Source organism: Capricornis sumatraensis, chromosome 2 (assembly GCF_032405125.1).
Source record: "Capricornis sumatraensis isolate serow.1 chromosome 2, serow.2, whole genome shotgun sequence".
NCBI lineage: Eukaryota > Metazoa > Chordata > Mammalia > Artiodactyla > Bovidae > Capricornis > Capricornis sumatraensis.
In genome coordinates this window covers 75988518-76008663 of record NC_091070.1, presented here as the reverse complement: position 1 = coordinate 76008663, position 20146 = coordinate 75988518, and the positions used below count along the sequence as shown (strand labels likewise).

Here is a 20146-nt window from a genome sequence, read left to right as displayed (position 1 = left end):
TAAACTTCCTGAAACAGTCTCTATAGTCAGATAAAAGCCTAACCACTGAGATTTGTGTAAAGTGGAGAACGAAAGAGGGCGATAGAGGTACTCGGTGGAGTGTGGGCACGCATAAGGAGGGGAGCTGTGGGAACCTAGGAGAAGATGTAGTCTCATCTGTGCATGGAAACATATTGGCTTCCGTTTCTTGCCAATTCCAGTCTCCTAATAGTTCACCCCACACAATGGATTCTTTGTCTTATGGTCAAAATGTCAAACTTGGAATCTTTCCCATTCCATTCCCAATCTTCAGTGTTTTTCGTTTACCTACTAGATGGCTGATTTTCTCTAATAGCCACTCTTCTTTCCTCCCTCACACCTCACTTCTTTTTTTTTTTTTCTCCCTTCTCTTAAATCATCTTTTATCTATTTCTCCTGAAAGAGATCCTCCATCAGGAAGGGTAGAAATCTGCCTTGTCCAGGGCCTTGCCTCATGCCACTCCTCAACCCACCTCTGAAATGTCAGGGCAGCCCACAGCTGTAGACACACTTCCTGCCCAACGACACTGCTCCTGAGAGGTCACTGCCAGGAGAGGTGAGTCAAAGGTATAAAGGGAAATATTGAAATAGGGGAATCTGAGCAGAGACTGGAGGCAAAACATGTAAGTGGTTGCTTGCCTGTAAGAACAGGAAGGATAAGGGAAATTAGGGACTAGATGATGAAAGAATAGGAAAAGAAAAGCCAGGCAGAGTAAGACAAACTTTCCCTTCCTCCAGTCTCCCATTTATGGATATCCCTGACTCTTGAGTGTGTTACTGTCTAGAAGGCTAAAGCAGAAAAAACCCTAGGGAAAGGAAATCTCAAAATCAAGTCGCATAGTGAATCCTTATTGCCATTTTCAAAGAGCTCTTCTGTACCCCTGCCTGTCTAAACTATTTCCTGATAGATTTGAATTCAGAGGAAATAGGCTGGGGCAACCACTTACACCCTCTATTTATTCAACCCCATAGCATTTCTCCTCTGAGTAGATCCAGTCCCTTTTCTGCTGAAAATATTTTTTCACCAACTTTCTTGTTTTTCAGAACAAAAAAAGGAAAGAGGTACTGAGTAAGAATAAAATTCTCTCCAATCCCATTCATTCTACATCTACTGAGCACCTAATGTGAGCATTATTCTACTTATTGGACATAGTTTTAAAAAAACAGTTCTCTCTTCTCATCAGTCTCCTGACCCACCCTCCCTCTAAATCCCTATGCCAAACTCTTTATAAGACCAACATCTTCTTACCTGGCATGGCATAAGAGATCAGTGTTGGCTGAATGAATTTCTAAAAGGATTCAGAGAAAGAGTAGGGAGAGCCCCAAAAGAAGAGGAAAACGAGACTAGGAGAAAGTGGCTGGGGGTGAGGGAGAAACAAAGGGAGGGAAGAGAAGATGCAACATGATAGGTAGTAAAAGATGGGAGAGAAAAGAGTTGAGAAAGGTCAGGAAAATGAATGCTGTCTTTGCCCCAGAACATGTTTGATCTCGGTCTGCACCACCACAGCACTGTACCAAGGTGGTACACCTTACAACCAGGGGTCAGGAAAAGAAACTTTATCCATATGGTTTTTCAAATACAGTCACAGGTAGAGTCACTTTAATTTGCATCTACAGCAGAGAAGTGCTTCTTGGGAAGCCCAGGAGGTTTATGTGAGTGCCCTAGAAGCTCATGGTGGCTAGCTGGGAAGGACATGGGTAAGGATGCATTAAACCCTTGTACTTCACACCTAAAGGCCTCCAGACCAAGGAACAGACTAATGACCAAGATTGTAAAAGAGACTGTCTTATCTTTTTCCAGGACAAGGGATAGACTCCAAGAGACAGAACCTATAGAGATCAGACATCATCACCCTCTTCTGCCACGTCTAATCCCAGGAACAAAATACAAGTTGGTTGAACCCTAGGGAAAGAAGATTTATATTTTTGTATTCCTCAGAATAGTCCAGCTTCTCTTGCAGAATACTTAAGGATGAGAACAGTAAGGAAAAGGAGTGAAAGGAAGACAAAAGTGAGAAGGTGAAGAAAAGAAAAGTGACTTCATGATTTAGATGTTATCTGGACTTTCATGTCACTACAGGACATAAGAATGTACTTTTCAAGAATAAAAGTTACATAATTACAGTGAGGAATCACTTGGCCTGATTTGGATAACTTGCAGAATGTCAAATCAAAAGGACGGGGGCTTTTGTGGCATTTGCCTCCCTTGAGATCACAGGCAACAGCAGGACTCTTACAGACAGCTTTGACTGTATCTGGTTCCTCATGGATAAATACGTACTGGGGTATGCAAGGGTGGTCTTTTGACTTCAAATTCGGTGCCATCAGGGCATTGCATTCCCTATCCATCACATCAGATCTAAGATAGTGTTTGTTGCTCTGTAAAAGAACCTCAGCTCTGAGCATCCTGTCTCCTCCAACTTCATCTTCATTGATGATGGTGTCGTCTGGTTGCACCACTTCTTTGTTGCTAACCAGCAAGGTTTCTATGCTTTGGCTGTCTAGTCCCTCCTTGGTAGCCTCAGCTTTGTCCTGTGAGTCACTGGACAGAAACTCATCCAGTAGCTGATCACTTTCCTCCAGGACAGATGCGGCCATCTGGAGTCCCAAGCCGAGGCCCACCCCTAGGCCCAGCAGCAGCAGCAACATCATGAAAAAGATCTGCACCAGAGTCAGCTTCATTTTGCCTGGTGGGAAGAAGGGAAACAGAGGACTGACTTTGAGATGAAACTTGGCTCCAGTAGAGATCCTAAACTCCCCGAAACCCCGAGAGCATAGTCTTTGGGGTCTTGTCCTCCCCCTTCTCCACATTACCCATCCCTCACCCAAGGCCGAGACCCTTTCTCACTCTTTTCCCATTCTCCTGCCCTCTCATTCATTCCTTGTTGCTGTGGAATAATATGTGGATCCTGCAGTACTGCAAGATGACCAGGGAAGCTGTTCTGTAATTGGTTCACATATGGGAAATCAGGGGGGAAGGTTGACATCAACTGACTTTTAAACAGAAATTAGTTCCAAGTCACCAAAAAGAATAGGTAAAAAGACAAATACAGTGCCACTTTTTCCTTGAGAGAAATTCTTGTAGAAACTCTTATTCTCAATAAAGGACTAGAATTACCATAGGAGACCAGCTCCCTATTTTTTTTCCCAAATTTATTTTTGCTCATTCAAGTATTTATTATTCTCCCAGCTACCCACCTTCCCCGCAAAAGATCAAAAGGAATAGAAAAAGTACTATAGTTCATTTTCACTCCTAAGTTGAGGCTGATGGGGAAGGGCGATTGGGCAGGGGACAGTGTGGGGAGGGAGCCAAATTTCCCCTTGCTAAAACTGCATCTTGTCAAGTCAAATCTTTTCGACTATTATAGATCTCTTAGCACGTGGGTATTTCCTGCTGATTAGTTTTTATACTCTTTAAGGAGGATAGGGACTAAGAATGAAACCAAAATAAACCAAACAAATGAGCATCTGAGTTCCCCTACTAATAAGGATCCTAAAGAGGCTGAGAGAAGGAGTGTGTACCTTTGTCCTGCTATGCCAGCTTCATGCCCCTATCAAAGACAGACCATCTCTACCAGAAAAAAATCAATGCTATAAAAAACATTTTGGGGACAATTGATAATATAAGAATATTGTCAATGGAGTAGATAGGAGTGCTATGTCAGTGTTTGATATGTGGAATTTGAAATTTATACTACAGTTGTCAAAGAGCTTATCTTTGTTCTTAGAAAATTAATCCTAAAATATTGCTCAGGGGCATGATACAAGCAACTTACTCTCCAAGATTCAAAATAAAGATCATATGGGGAATTCCCTGGCGGTCCAGTGGTTAAGACTCCATGGTCTCACTGCATAGGGCCTAAGTTCAACCTCTGGTTGGGGGAACTAAGATCCCATAAACCAGGTAGTATGGCCAAAAAAAAAAGGTAGATCATATGTATGTCAGTGCATGTGTGTTTACAGAAAAAGAAAGAAAAATGGTTTAATGAGGGAAAGAAAAATTTTAAATATTGTGACTGGACAAAGGGTATTTAGGAATTCCTTGTATTATTGTTGTAACTTTTCTGTAAAGTTACAAATATTAAAAAAAAATTTTTTTAACCATGATGCACAGCTTATGGGATCTTAGTTCCCCAACCAGGGATCAAACCCAAACCTTCCACAGCAAAAGCATGAAGTCTTATTCACTGGACTACAAGGGAATTCCCTTCAAATATTTTTAATTTTTAAAAAAGAGAATTTCTCATGTTTTTCCCTGGAATGCCTAACGACACTGTGACTTACCTACATACCTAGATAGCTTCAGAAATGCTTGTGTCTTCTTGGTGTCCAATTTTGCCCCTCCCAGGTTTTCCTTTTCTCGGAAAAGTACCCTGGATGCTGGTCTGGAGAAAAATGGTTATCCTCTTGTGGTTCCTGTTCTCTTAAACCCAGACTTACTTCCTACACCCATTTCCACTCCCACTCCCCCTACCTAGCACTGAATAAACACACAGCCAATTGTCCTTTCTGCTCCCACGAACACTTTGAAGTAAGGCTACTTGGATATCAAAACAGATCCAGACATCCGAGACAGGAAATGTCTCCAGTCTGGAAAACTGCAAATGGTTTTATTTACCCAATCAATTGTTACTCTTCTGAGTTATACCCTCTATCCTGTGGTTCATAGCAGCCTGACCTTGCCGTTAAATTTCAGTCATTTCCTTATATTTTCTACATGTATTTCCTTTCAACTTTCCCTGTCATTTCTGAAATCTCAGAATCTTTGGACTGTATTTGGTTCCTCCCTCCAACATGGCTATTTTGCTTTTTGCATTTTAGAACTGTATCATGACTTCATGAGATTTGGCTATTTGAGTCAATGATGATTGTTTACCTGTCTTTATCTATGAAGCCTATCCCAGCACTCCATTCTCCAATTCCTGTTTCCAACCCTCAGCCAATAAATTCATGTCAGGTTTTGGAAACCTGATGATTTAGTCCTAAATAAGAGAATATCCATAGCAGCTATCAGTCCCTATAGCCTTGGTGAATAAAGTCAAGAGGTTACAGTGTTGATTCTACTCATTTCTTTAGCTGAAAGTGACATCATGAGATATTTTTAAAGCATCCTGGAGCTCATTAAAGAGGTATGAAAATCCTCTTTAGACATAGAGAACTTTAGGAGGATGATCTGCTGTGTCTTTCAGGCAGGAGTTCTCAAATGGTGGTCTAGGAACAGCTTCTGTGATCTGCAAAGTTTATCAGGCTGAATTCTACACTGCCGATGTTGATTCACAATAACAGTAATAACAGCGTGCATGCTTAGTCGCTCAGTCATGTCTGGCTCTTTTCAACGCTTTGGACTGCAACCTGCCAGGCTCCTCCGTCCATGGGATTTTTCAGGCAAGAATACTGAAGTGGGTTGCCATTTCCTTCTCTAAGGGATCTTCCTGACCCAGGGATCTAACCCAGGTCTCCTGTCACTATTGCAGGCAGATTCTTTACCCACTTAGCCATGGGGGAAGACTAATAATAACAGCAACGAACTGTTATGGAGCAGTTACTTCATGCTGGGCACTTACTGCATTTCACCCTCCCAATTTGCTCATGCTATCTGTCTTTGGTGTCTGTTCCGCCCTTTCATTCTGACATGAAGGCGGAGTAAAGGTGCTTCTGCTGAGCCCAACAGCTGTCTGCAGTCATCAGGGATAAAACATCCAACTTTATACACCATTTGTTTCTTTATGAATGTTAACTCGTGTCAGACTCTTTGCGACCTTATGGACTGTAGCCTGCCAGGCTCCTGTATCCATAGGATTCTCCAGGCAAGAATACTGGAGTATGTTGCCATGCTCTGCCCCAGGGGATATTCTCCTTCCAGGGATCGAACCCACATCTCCTGCGTTAGCAGGTGGATTCTTTACCGCTGAGCTATTGGAAAAGCCCCCTGCTTCTTTATAATTGGTTACTATTAGGGATTTGATGGAGAAGGAAATGGCAACCCACTCCAGTGTTCTTGCCTGGAGAATCCCAGGGACAGAGGAGCCTGGTAGGCTGCCGTCTATGGGGTCACACAGAGTCGGACACAGCTGAAGCGACTTAGCAGCAGCAGCAGCAGCAGCAGCAGCAGCAGCAAGGATTTGAGGGAGAAGGCAATGGCACCCCACTCCAGTACTCTTGCCTGGAAAAACCCATGGATGGAGGAGCCTGGTGGGCTGCAGTCCATGGGTCTGCAAAGAGTCGGACACGACTGAGCAACTTCACTTTCAGTTTTCACTTTCATGTATTGGAGAAGGAAATGGCAACCCACTCCAGTGTTCTTGCCTGGAGAATCCCAGGGACAGAGGAGCCTGGTGGGCTGCTGACTGAAGCAACTTAGGAGCAGCAGCATTAGGGATTTGAAATTGACCCTTGATTCTATATGAAGAAAAGATCTATGTCTGTGGTCTAAGTATGACCGTTAGGCTGGACAGGTTTTTAAACTTTATTTAATTTTTTTATTTTGGGAGCTGGGCTGGGTCTTCCTTGCTGTGCAGGCTTTTCTCTAGTTGCGATGAGCAAGGGCTACTCTCTAGCTGTAGTGCATCAGCTTCTCATTGTAGTTATTTTCTCTTGTTGCAGAGCACAGGGCTCTAGGCCTGTGGGACTCAGTAGTTGCGGCTCGCGGACTCAGTAATTGCAGCTCCTGGGCTCTAAAGCAGAGGCTCAATAGTTGTGGCACACAGGCTTAGCTCCACAGAATGTGGGATCTTCCCAGATCAGGAATCAAACCTGTGTCTCCTGTATTGGCAGGCAGATTCTTTATCACTGAGCCACAAGGGAAGCCCTGGATAGGTTTTTATTCTTGTTTTTCCCTTTTCTAGGCTACAGTTTTTACATCTGTAGCTCTTCATAGGGATGATATGAATACTATGCAATGCACTGCATGTAAAAGGGTAAACGTGTTAGCTTTTGTTATAATAGTTACTGACTGCTGCTGCTGCTGCTGCTAAGTCGTATCAGTCGTGTCCGACTCCGTGCGACCCCATAGACGGCAGCCCACCAGGCTCCCCTGTCCCTGGGATTCTCCAGGCAAGAACACTGGAGTGGGTTGCCATTTCCTTCTCCAATGTGTGAAAGTGAAAATTGAAAGTGAGGTCCTTCAGTCATGTACTGACTATGGTGGAGGTAATGAAGATGATGGCGACCTCCTTCAAAAGGTCCCATGTACGCACTGCTGCACTCAGTGTCCCCGACCCTGCAGCAGGCCACCACCAGCCCACACCTCCACTGAAGACTCCTGGGGACTCACGGGCAAGTCTGGGCCAGTCTCTTGTGGGGTCACTGCTTCTTTCTCTTGGGTCGTGGTGCACAGAAGGTTCTGTTTGTGCCCTCTGAGAATCTGATCACAATCACAGAAAACTAACCAAACTGATCACATGGACCACAGCCTTGTCTAACTCAGTGAAGCTATGGGCCAAGTCATGTAGGGCCACCCAAGACGGAAGAGTCATGGTGGTGAGTTTTGACAAAATGTGGTCCACTGGAGAAGGGAATGGCAAACCACTTCAGTATTCTTGCCTTGAGAACCCCATGAACAGTATGAAAAGGCAAAATGATAGGATACTGAAAGGGGAATTCCCCAGGTTGGTAGGTGCCCAATATGCTACTGGAGATCAGTGCAGAAATAATTCCAGAAAGAATGAAGAGATGGAGCCAAAGCAAAAACAACACCCAGTTGTGGGTGTGACTGGTGATGGAAGTAAAGTCTGATGCTGTAAAGAGCAATATAGCATAGGAACCTGGAATGTTCCGTGAATCAAGGAAAATTGAAAGTGGTTAAACAGGAGATGGCAAGAGTGAATATTAACATTTTAGGAACCAGCAAACTAAAATGGACTGGAATGGGTGAATTTAACTCAGATGACCATTATATATACTACTGTGGGCAAGAATCCCTTAGTAGAAATGGAGTAGCCCTCATAGTCAACAAGAGTCCAAAATGCAGTACTTGGATGCAATCTCAAAAATAACAGAATGATCTCTGTTTGTTTCCAAGGCAAACCATTCAATATCACAGTAATCCAAGTCTATGCCCCAGCCAGTAATGCTGAAGAAACTCAAGTTGGACGGTTCCATGAAGACTACAAGACATAAGCATAGGACTAGGTATATAAAGCCATGAGACTGGAGAAGACTGAGTGTCAGGAGAAGGTTGATGTTCTACTTTGTTGCTTTTTTTTTTTCTTTAAAGACAGGAAAAATAACAGTTTGCTTATTGATAATAAAGACCAAGCAGAGAGGAAAAACTGATAAGGCCGGAGAGAAAGGAAAGAATTGTTAGAGCAATGATTCTGAGTGCTCAGACTCTGAAGGCGCCTTGCCTGGATTTATGAGTGTAAATGTGTTATTATATCTGTGAATTACACTACAGGATAGTAAATGGGGCATACCACATGTTTTGCTATAAAAGATTGGATCTGGTGATATGGTTGAGAACCACTGGTTTAAAAGAATTAGTGGTGGTCAGGGTTCTTTCTCCACTGTGGACAAGGGAATTTCCCCCTCATTTTTCAGTTGCAAGTGTTACTCTTTAGTGACAATTGGCTGCATATAAGAATCCAGGTCAGCCTTGGGCTGGAAGATTTCCAGTTGTGAGGAGTTTCTTAGGATGGGAGACAGAAACAAAAGAAGGGAAAGAATGCTAAACAATGTCTTACTAATAAGGAATCTAACTCTGTGTGCCAAATAAATATTAGCTTTTTTTTTCCTAGAGTTTTTGTCACTCACACACCCTCCAGATACACTAAAGTCTTGGTTTGAGGGGGGTCATTTTTTTCAGAACTGGAAAGATTATTTGAGATGACCTGATATCTAAACACAGACCTTCATTTGATCCCAGAGTGCTCAAATGTGTGCAGAACTTAGCATCCATTTACCCTAACCCACAGAACACAATGAGGTCTAGTCTACTAAGTGCATTTGGCAAATATCTTGCTAGTGAATACTTCCTCATTATATTATGTAGTGTAGTTCTTACAGAAATGATTCTAAAGGTTATGCTCTGCTCAAGGGTAGCCAGCTGAGGGGACAAGTAGACAGTGAAACCTAATACATGCTCTGCTTGACAAACTGTACAAACTGGAAGAGAATTGACATCCCTGAGAGGAAGTGACTTTTCTTCCAATTCACGCAAATGCGGTGATTAGGTTCTTTTCTGCCTGAGCCACCAGGGAAGCCGTTAGGTTTTCTAGAGACCTAAATAGATAGCTTTGCATTTTGGCTCGGAAATGACTTCATATGACCCTTACAACTTCTTCACAAAGTCAGAAGCACTAGAATTTCTTCCTTCCTTCCTTCCTTCCCCCTCGCCCCCTCTCTTTCTTTCACCAAGGACTTCCCTGGTGGTCCAGCGGTTGAGATCCCTTACTTCCACTAGTGGGCGTGGGGTCGGATTTCTGGTCAGAGAACTAGGATCCCTCATGCTGCCCGGTGAGGTGCAGCAAAAAATAGAAAAACAAAAAACTGAGGCCACGTTGGTAGTGGGTGGCAGAGTGGAAGAACAGGAACGGGACCCAGATCTAACGACTCCCACAGATTGTTCTTTCTCCTACACTATCCTCCTTGCCCCTGAGAGTTTGTTCCAGCTGAAGTCATTTCCTCATGGATCTAGAGAACAATCAGTTACCACTGATGCCCAAAACTATCTTGCAAATGTAAGATAGATATTTTCAGCTATTGTTGAGAATCGTAACAGTTCACATTTGTAAAATGTGATACACAGACTGGCTTACAATCTGTAGAACCCAGCCCTTCTAACCTCTGCCAGATCTTTCACTCTTATAATTCTTTTATCCCCCTCTAATCACTGCAATTCTTAGATATCAATCACTCTAATTCTTGCCTGGAGAATTCCATGGACAGAGAAGCCTGGTGGGCTACAGTCTATGGGGTCGCAAAGAGTCGGACACGACTGAGCGACTTCACTTCACTTCACTTCACTTCACTTCACTTCACTTCACTTCAATCACTGCAATGCTCATAATTCAGGCTTTTACCTCTTCAGGTCCTGACTAGGGCTTGGACCATTTGGTAGATGACCCTATGGGGATTTTATTGCACTATGTCTTGTTCTTTCTAAATGAGTGACTTTGGCAGCTTCATGACATTGGAGGAGTTTTGTTAATAACATATGATCCATGAATGAGCCCACAACCTGATACAACAGGAACTTTCAGAACCAACAAAGTCTAAATAATGAGCTCCCCCAAATCACGTCCGACCTTTGACTCCTCTATCCAAGTTCTCTGTCTTCTCACAGCCTACACCTTTGCTACACCTTTAGGAAAGATGCCAGCTCACTGACATTCTGGATTGTATTCTCTACAAAAATTACACTCATCCATTTTTATCAATCAATGTACCATTCACTGACTTCTTTGAAACAGGTTTACAATTATCTTTTGAGACATTTTGTATAGCATTTTAAAAAAATGATTTATTAACTGGTTTTGCATGCCAAAGAAGCACATAAGTTTCCCTGTAAGTTACACTACAGTAAGTCCCCTACATACAATCCTTCAAGTTGTGAGCTTTCAAAGAGGTGAACGTGTGTTTGTATGTGCAATCACGTAAGTTAGTTCACTTGTCTGGTGTACACTGCCGTGTGCATACATCCTCTAGAAGTGGTTGTGCTATTGTGTACTTTACTGTACAGAGTACAGCAGTACAGAATCTTTCAAGCCCAGGATGTCCGAAAGCAAATGTAAAAGCAGAAGTAATGTAGTCGGTACTGCTAAGAAGCACCAAGCAATGGTGGAACTTGCTGGCCAACACAGGGAGCTAACTAATGAAGACCTGATGGAACTGGAGGCCCAGAGAAAGGATGAAGAGAGACAAAAGGAAGAAGTGACTGAAGAATCGAAGAGTTTTACAACACAGGAAATGGCAAGGAGATTTTCTCTATTTGAGGAGGCACTAATAGTTTTGGGGGCACAGGACCAGAACATAGAACGATATATGAAGGTTGCAGCAGGCATTCATAATACAATCCAGGGCTACCATGTCATCTGTGATGAGAAATAAAGGGCAACTACCAGACATCACTGGATTGTTTTGGCAAGAGGGTGGATAGAAGTGAAGGCTTCTTTCATGGCTCAAAGGTAAAGAATCTGCTTGCAATGCAGGAAACACAGGCAGAGTTCAATCCTTGAGTCAGGAAGATCCCCTGGAGGAGGGCATGACAACCACTCCAAGATTCTTGGTGGGAAAATCCCATGAACAGAGGAGACTGGCAGGCTACAGTCCATAGAGTTGCAAAGAGCTGGACATGACTGAAGTGTCTGACCATGAGCATGACGAGACAGAACTGAATCCAGCAAGGAAGCAGAACCTGTGCCATCAGCGTCAGGCATGAGTGAAACTGCAGCTTGCCCTCTGTCTCCTTTGCTGATGATCCTTCAGCTCTGCCATCTCACCCCTCCTCTCTCTCCTCCAGTCAGTAACACATCTTGCTTGTTCATTGGAGCCAGCATCTGTATGCCAGCTGTTGTACTGTACTACTGTACTTTTTAAGATACTGTACTGCAAGATTAAAAATGCTTTCTTCATGTTTTGTGTGTTCATTTTTCATATATTACTTGTGTAAAAACTAATATAAAAAAACCAGCCCATGGGGTCGCAAAGAGTTGAACGTGACTGAGCGACTTTTACCTCACTTCACATATCCACAGGTGCGGAAACCAGGAATACGGAAGGCCAGTTGTACGGCGCCATTCTATGCCTGCAAGGGACTTGAGCATCCCTGGATTTTTATATTCATGGGGGTCCTGGAACAAACCCCCTGTGGATACCAAGAGATAACTGTACAGGTTTTAAATTAACACCACTTAGACATCTTTCATACCAAACCAGTGAACTGAGTCAGGATTTCTAGAATTCTTTTTGGTCAAAAAGCAGATAGCTTCTGAGACTGCTGACTCAAGAGTCAACAACACAAGAATTAGCTGTATAAGACCAAATGAACTAACAAGGAACATTTGTGGTTATTTGTTAGGAATATTGTTTTAATGTTCTACATTAATGTTAATGTTTTAATGTTCTATTCTGAATATATTAACATAAATAAGGCTTTTCTCTTTCTTCTTAAACTCTCAGTAAGCCAAAGAAAACTATTAGACTCTGCTTTTTTTAACTGAAATAAACATTTAAAGATAATATTTGATTCTAGCTGACCCACACACTTGAGCCATAAATGTACCAAATCTCCTCACTTTTCTTGGCAATATAGCTATTTGCATAGATTCAGTAACAATCTGCCCTCTTTTTTACTGAAATATAAGAAAAAAATCAGTTATGCAACCAAGACCTTGTCCAGATATCACTTCTGACAATAATGTTCTTTTAATCTGAATGATGAAATCATATTTACAAAGTCTTCTCAGGGAACTCATCTAGGACCTGGATTATCAGGTCCCAGGTTTGCAGGAGGTAGGAAGACCACTTACTGGCCACGAACTTTAAGAAATCATAAGAACTTTGAGAAGAAAGGGATTTACCCAAATTTATATGTACTATGGGTAAAATCTGGTAGAAAGAGTTTCCTAGGATCAGGCTTGGTTTTTCTAAATTCAAGATAGCAAATAATAGAGCCTTTTGAAAGTCCAATCTGAAATTCTTTAAGGAAAATTCCAGAAGAAAGTACTTTTGTGGCCTTATCAGTAAATAAAATTCTAGATTTATAAAGAAGACTTAAGGAACCTATATGATAAATTAACACTCTTGCTGCACCTGCACAAATAATCAGGCCAAACCAACAGTTTTGCCCTTTTGCTTTTTATATTTTCCAGTAAACTGAGAGTTTCTTAGTCTATCTGTCTTCTGTTCTCAGTGCCTAGCCCAGTGTCTGGCATAAAGAAGGTAATTAACATTATTTATTAGAAAAATCAATATCAGGGGACTTCCCTAAGTGATCCAGTGGTCAAGACTCTGCACTTCCACTGTAGAAGGCATGCGTTGGATCCCTGATCAGGAAACTAAGATTTTACATACCACTTGGTGTGGTCAAAAAAAAAAAAAGATCGAGTTATGAAATTGTATTTGCATCTGATTTCAACTGTGAAGCAGTCAGAAACACTAGGGAGGCTGGGCGAGGAGCTGTCCACACCTGGTTCTCCAATCCCACCTTTAACTCAGGGAGAAGGTGAGTCCTAAAAACAAACTCATAATTAGCATTAAAAATACTTTAGGAATAAACGAGCACATAGTCAAAAAATAAAATGAAAGGAGAAATGAAACAAGACAGGCAAAACTCTGATGATTGTTGAAGTTGTGTGTGGTGGGCACTTGAAAACTAATCATACTTTTTCATAATAAAGTTTTTTTTTAATTACCTTGAAGGAAAAGGAAAGGGTAACAAGGAAATCTGAGGGCTTCGTGTGGGAGGAAGTAAGCTCAGGCAGTTTTTCTGTTCTGTTTAGGGTTTTTTTTCATATAATATTCAAACTACTCCGAGTCACCTCTGCTTTGCCCTGCTAACAGCTGGCGGGTGGGGTTGGGAGGAGATATGCAAAACGTCAGAGGTTTCAGGGAAACTTGAGCTCTGGGAGGAAGTGCTCAAGTGGCCTTGAGTCAGCCCTGAGTGCTGGCAAGATTCGCTCCACATGGGCCTTTGGCTAAGCCAAGTCAGATCTGAAATGGCCAGTGGCCAGATATTGCCCTGAGCAAAATAGGAATGGAGTGCTCTAAGGTCTAAGAACAAGGCAGGGGAGAGGTGGAGATGTTTGTTGGCCTAATCAGTGCCAGAGGCCAGGAGAGAGAAGAGGAAAGCTAGGGAGCAGTGCGCCCTCTAATTGTCATTCCTTACCTCAACAGAGGGAATCTGGAGGCAGTGGAGCCCTAGGAGAAAGAAAGCAGGAAAAAGAATGGAAGCTGTCCATTTGCATTAGACTACAAACATTCCTTGGGTTTAAAGTCAGTATCAACTTAGCCAACACAACATTGTAAATCAATTATACTCCAAGAAAAATGAATTTGAAAAATTAAAAAAATGAAAAAATAAAGTCAATATCAACTTAGTGGGATTTCCTTTAACAAGGTACACTGCCACTGAGAGATGAAATAATAACCAACATTTATGAAGTGCTGATTAAATGCCAGGGAATTTTCTTAAGCACCTTATTTACAGACTCTCATCTAATACTGTGAGGTAACTGATACTATATCCCCATTTTATAAATGTGAAAACAAAGCATTAGGAACTTTCAATGAAATATTCAAGATCATAGAGCTAGGAAATGACAAGGACAGCATTTGGACTTGGATCTGACTAAAAAATGATGTTCTTGGAAGTTCTAAGATAGACAGAAGAAGCATGGAGATAGACCCTTAGGTCAGGGGGGCATTCTTGTCAATTCCTGTGGTGCATAGAGGTGCTAGACACTAAGAGTGAGAAAGAAAAAACACTAGGAAAGAAATGTGTGGTATGTTTGTCTCTTGGCAGGAAGGTGACCATTTGTGAAATGGCTGGAAGGTAATTGTAACACAATTCTTCTACAACGGACACAGAACGGTGAAACAGTAAACTTCGCAGAGAAAGGACCAGTCTTCAAACAAATGTCACTGTGTGGTGTTTCAGCTTGAGGCAGCCGTCAACCAAGTTTTAGTGGAACCACACTTATGTCAAATAGTAAAAAAGCCTCTGAAGTCAAAAGAAGATATACCAGTTAAACTGGTGGCTTCTTAGGACTTCTCTGGCTGTCCAGTGGTTAAGACTTTGCGCTTCCTCTGCAGGCATCACAGTTTCAGTCCCTGGGTGGGGTAGTAAGGTACTGCATGCTATGTTGTTGTTTAGTCACTAAGTCGTGTCTGACTCTTGGTGTCCCCAAGGACTGCAGCACACCAGGCTTCCCTGTCCTTCACTAGCTCCCAGATAGTTTGCTCAGATTCATGCCCATTGAGTCATGATGTTATCTAACCATCTTATCCTCTGCCACCCCCTTCTCCTTTTGCCTTCAATCTTTCCCAGCATCAGGGTCTTTTCCAGCTCTTCACATCAGATAGACAAAGTATTGGAGCTTCAGCATCAGTCGTTCCAATGAATATTCAGGATTGAGTTCCTTTAAGATTGACTGGTCTGATCTCCTTACAGTGGTAGTCCATGTGGTACTACCAAAACAACATCAACAACCACAATCATAAACTGGTGGCTTCGAATCTTTTAATCACCAAAGACCATGTTATTACTCCCAGACCTCTTGCATTCTGATAAGCTACACTTGTTAAGCTACAATGATTTCTCTGGCTTAGACCGAGGTGAGTTAACAAAAGCATCCAGCAGAGCCAGATGGCCACACGGGCAGGGCTTCAGGTGGTGGAGGCAGCGAAATGACCCAAGTCACACTGCGTTCATCCTCAACTCACAGGTCCATGTTTGATTCTGTCTGTGCTTCTGGAAGTTTTCAGTCTCACAGGACTGATTCACACCAACCAATCCCAAAGTAGAACAATAAACAAGAGCTACACTGAGAGATTTGTGTAGTGAGAAATGAGTCTGCCTCAATATTTTCTCCCTGACTTCAGTGGGAAAGCAAACCAGGAACAGATGTTTGCTTGGTGAGCAGGGGTGGGGAGTAGTGTTGAGGTTCATTCAGGCCAGGATGAGGGTGAGGAAATATTTCTCACTCAGAATTAATGACAGAGCCAGCGTCCCACCCTTGACCAGTCGTGGCTTACAAGGAAGCAGTTCCCCAAATTTAGAATTTCCCTTCCTAATCTCTAAGCTTCTCAATCTCCTCCTTAAAATACATTAGTATGCTTGTTGGTTGGCATTCTTTTAAACTCCACCTAATTCAAGGCAGGATTAAAGGTAGCTTACAAAACTATCCACAATAAATGCAACACAAATCAAATTTGGGTAGGAGTAAAAAGGCAGGATATGCTTTGACTGATTATATTTTTAGTTGTGAGGATGCTAAAATCACTGTACTCCCCTAAGCCTGCATTTTGGTCCCCAAACTGGAATCTGTGGGGTGGGCCACCCTTACTCCACTGATTGGAAATTTCGGTAGTTTGCTTTTACAAATGGTGGGGTCAAAGGAAGAAGAACACACAAACTAAAAGTTGCAAGCTGTGTTTTATTCAGTGAACCTATTGAGGACTATAGCCCAGGAGACAGCCTCTCAGATAGCTCTGAGGAATTGTTCCCAGGAAGTAAGGGAGGGGCTGGGGTATATAGAGATTTTTGCTGAAAAACAAACAAACAAACAAACTGTAGTAGTACATCCAAAGATTACTGCTAATCACAAAAACAGACATCTTGGGTTAATGCCTTTAGTTCTTTTCATGTATGGGAAGATAAACTGTCTAGCGCTCACTGAAATTGCTCCTTAGATATGCATCTTAACTATCTAGGGCTGGTATCCTGTACTTTTCCATCTTGAATTCCCCTCAGGGGTATAGCCCAGCTGTGGTGTCAGGGTGGTTGCACTGACTTGGCGGTGGCAACATTTGCTTTTTACTGGAATGGCAGGCGATGTTCTTTTTCCACAGTGGCTACTCTTTACCAATGACAGATCTAACCTGATTTAATTTTCAGATGGCACCAAAATTTCAAGTTTTAAGGAAAGTTTGCTGCTATACTTACGAATCACCACAATTTAATTTTTTCATTCATATTAACAGAAAAACTTGCCAAAAAGTGTTTGATAAGAATGAGATAACCAGGGTTGCCATAATGGATTGATATCATTCAAATAGATTTAGTTTTAGTTAGCACGTGTCTTATTTAGACTAAACTTGTGATCTTTGTTAAAATTTCTGAAATGTTAAAATTAGCTCGCAGATCTCCGTGTTTACCTTCTTATACCCAGGAACGATTTTAAAAAGACAGACAACAACTATATCCCAAAACAAACAAACAAAAAAGTCTAAGTCAGCAAAATAATCACAGATGCCCTTCAATTTGCAAATCAGATATTTCCTTGCACAAAGAATTGTCCCGGGGGAGCAACTCAACTAAAATTTCAGGGTAAAGGAGCTTGCTTTCTCTTCATGAAACTGTGTCTGGTGCTCTGGTCAAGTAATGATGTTCATCAGGGCAACCGTCCGTTCAAATAACACAGACTCTTCCACATGAAGCTCCTTACATACACTCTAAGGTCAGTAGATGTGTAAGCCAGTCCTATGGGCATGATGCTCTTAAATAACAGGTTGCAGACCAAGGACAGAACCACTCACTGAGGAGAAATTCTACCTTTTCTGTACTTGAGACCAGGGACCAAGTTCACTTGGGTGGGCAGACTCTGGTGCAGAACGTAACACAGAATTAGTGCATTGTAAAGCCTGGTGGAGCAGAGAGGAAGGAAGGGAGGGAGGCCAAAGCAAAGCTCTCTAGTCCACAGCCTGGAGGAGAGCTGTGTAGATGAACTCAGGGGAGAGAAAGTATCCTGGACTCCTCGCAGAGATGCCCTTCTGACAGGCTTCCAGGTTCCCATGCTCTTGGGAATTCTCCTTCTTATCTCCCCTAGTACTCAGCTGCTTTGATTCAGCTGACCAGGTAAGTGATTGAAGTTCTGTCTTCAAAGATGGGTTAAGAATGTCACCTGCCATATCAGTAAACAAAGAATGTTGGGGTCATCAAGCCATCAGCCACTACAGCTGCCCCTGGTGGTGAGCCCTGAGGGGACACAAAACACAGAAAAACAGGCTGCCATCAGCCACTACAGGCGCTCCCAGTGGTGTACCTGAGGGGATTCAGGATGGGAAAGAACAGGATACTGGCCCGAGACCACTGAAATGCATATCAAAGGGATGATTTCAATGAGGCCAGACTCTTATATCTTCCCACACACAGAGAAATGCTAAAATCATTAAATTGAGGTAGTCGCTCAGTCATGTCTGACTCTGTGACCGCATGGACTGTAGCCTGCCAGGCTCCTCTGTCCATGGAATTCTCCAGGAAAAAGTACTGGAGTGGGTAGCCATTCCCTTCTCCAGGGAAGCTTCCTGACTCAGGGACTGAAACCAGGTCTCCCACATTGCAGGCAGATTCTTTACCATCTGAGTCACCAGGAAAACTTCAGCTTCCTTTAATTAACAGTAATCTTTGGAAGCTCTAATACCTAGTTTATGTTGCAAAAACTTTTATACATACTGACTCCTCCCTTACCTCTTGGGAAGAGCTCCTCAGAGCTTATCCGAGAAGCTATCTTCAGGGCTTAAGTCCTCAGAAAGTCCACTGAATAAAACATAATTCTCATTGGACATGTGTGTATTTTTTTTTTCAGTCAACAGAGAAATAAGAAAAAGGAAAGCATTTAGAATCTGTAGCAAAACATATTGATAACTAAGACATATGCAGACCTTACTGAATTAATCTTGATCTTGTGCTTAGCCATTCGGTCGTGTCTGACTCTTTGCAACCCCATGGACTGTAGCCCACCAGGCTCCTCTGACTATGGAATTCTCCAGGCAAGAATGGTAGAGTGGGTTGCCGTGCCCTCCTCCAGGGGATCTTTCCAACCCAGGAGTTGAACCCAGGTCAGATTCTTTACCTTCTGAGCCACCAGGGAAGCCAATGTCGATCTTAGGTGAGATAATGGTAATGTTGTTACGTAGGAGAATGTCATTTTTAGAGATTCACGCCAATGTATTAAAAAATGAACTGCCATGATGTTTGAAACTATGTAATTTCAAATGGCTCAGGAAAAAGGAAGTATATATGAGGCTAATTGTTAAAAATTGATGAATTACGTGTAATAAATGGACTATTGCTTGCTATATCAGTAAACAGAGGATGTCACAGTCATCAGTGATTATAATTACAGCCAATGGTGAGCTAATGAGCCCTGAGGATACTCAGGATGTGAAAACATAGCCTAGTGGCCCCAGACAGCTGAGGTGTACATCTAAGGAATGATTTCAGTGCTCAGACTCTTCTATTTTCCCATACGTAGAAAAGCAGTAAATTCCTTAACTTGGCATATCTGGTTTTCTTTAATTAATAATAATCGTTTGATGTTTAGACTACCTGCCCTTGTTGCAAAACTGTTATATATCTCAGCTCCCCCACTGGCCTCCTCAGAGCAGTTCTATCAAGGTTACTTGAGATGCTGCTTTCCAGGCTTGAGGTCCTAAAAGTTCCCACTGAAAAAAATGTAACTCTCCACTTTTAGGTTGTGAATATTTTTTTAGTTCACAGGTGGAAATTATGCTAGTGTTCGATGCACTATCTTTCTACTGTTCTTCAGGCTTTAAGATTTTCAAAGTAAACAGTTGCAGAGAAAATGGACTTTACAATTTTCCAAAATAAACAACTAAGATTTACTGTATAGCATGGGGAACTATATTCAGTGGTTTTTAATAAACTATAATGGAAAAGTTTTTTAAGAAAGGATACATATACATGCATACGTATAACTAAAACCTCTTTGCTGTAACCAGAAACTAGCATAATGTTGTAAGTCAAATATATTTTCAAAACAAAATTTTTTTAATCCATAATAAGTACACCAAACTGGTAACAGTGCTTATCTTGGCTGAGGCAACATAGGGGTTCTTTTTTGTCCTTTATATAATCTAGTTGTTCAATATTAACATATGTTGTTTTTGTAATCATATAAGATTTTTGTTTCAATTTTTAAATATGTATATGCATATGTTTTTTAAAGGCCACTGCAAGGACTCTTCCTTCGGCTCCTGTGGCCTCTCTCAGTGCCAAACACCACCCTGTCCCAAGGCCCCAGCAAAACAAGCCTCCTACACAGCATATTTATCCACAGGTGCTTTCCTGCGTCTCACCAGCCCCATATCTCCCTTCCCCACAAACGCTTTCCTCATGAACTACCACCCGCACAGACACACTCCCTCTAAACTACTCTCCCAGAACAAATGGCTCTTTTACCACTGACTGCACCTTTGCAAGGCTGTTGCCCATAAATCACTCCTTCTTCAAAGTTCCTATGTAACCGTTCCACCATCTATCCTTTCCAACTTACTGCTTCAGTCCCCTGGTGAATTTCTCCAGGTGCACTGCCAAAGAGTTCTCAGCTGCTGACTTTCCTGTCGGCTGAAGTAGTGAATTGCTTCCACTTTGGTCTGAGATCAATCACAGCTCCAAGCTCTTCCTTTTCTAGCCTCCTAACTCCTCATCTCTTACCTTGCAGCTGAT

The 20146-nt window shown here is 42.2% G+C and overlaps 1 protein-coding gene across 1 annotated transcript; it reads right to left on the bottom strand.

The window, feature by feature from the left end:
- Nucleotides 1-2058: 2058 nt before the first annotated feature.
- Nucleotides 2059-2700, bottom strand: RNASE10 (ribonuclease A family member 10 (inactive)). Its single transcript, XM_068991470.1, has one exon. The coding sequence runs from the start codon at nucleotides 2698-2700 to the stop codon at nucleotides 2059-2061; it is 642 nt and encodes a 213-aa protein (XP_068847571.1).
- Between the last annotated feature and the right edge of the window lie 17446 nt (nucleotides 2701-20146).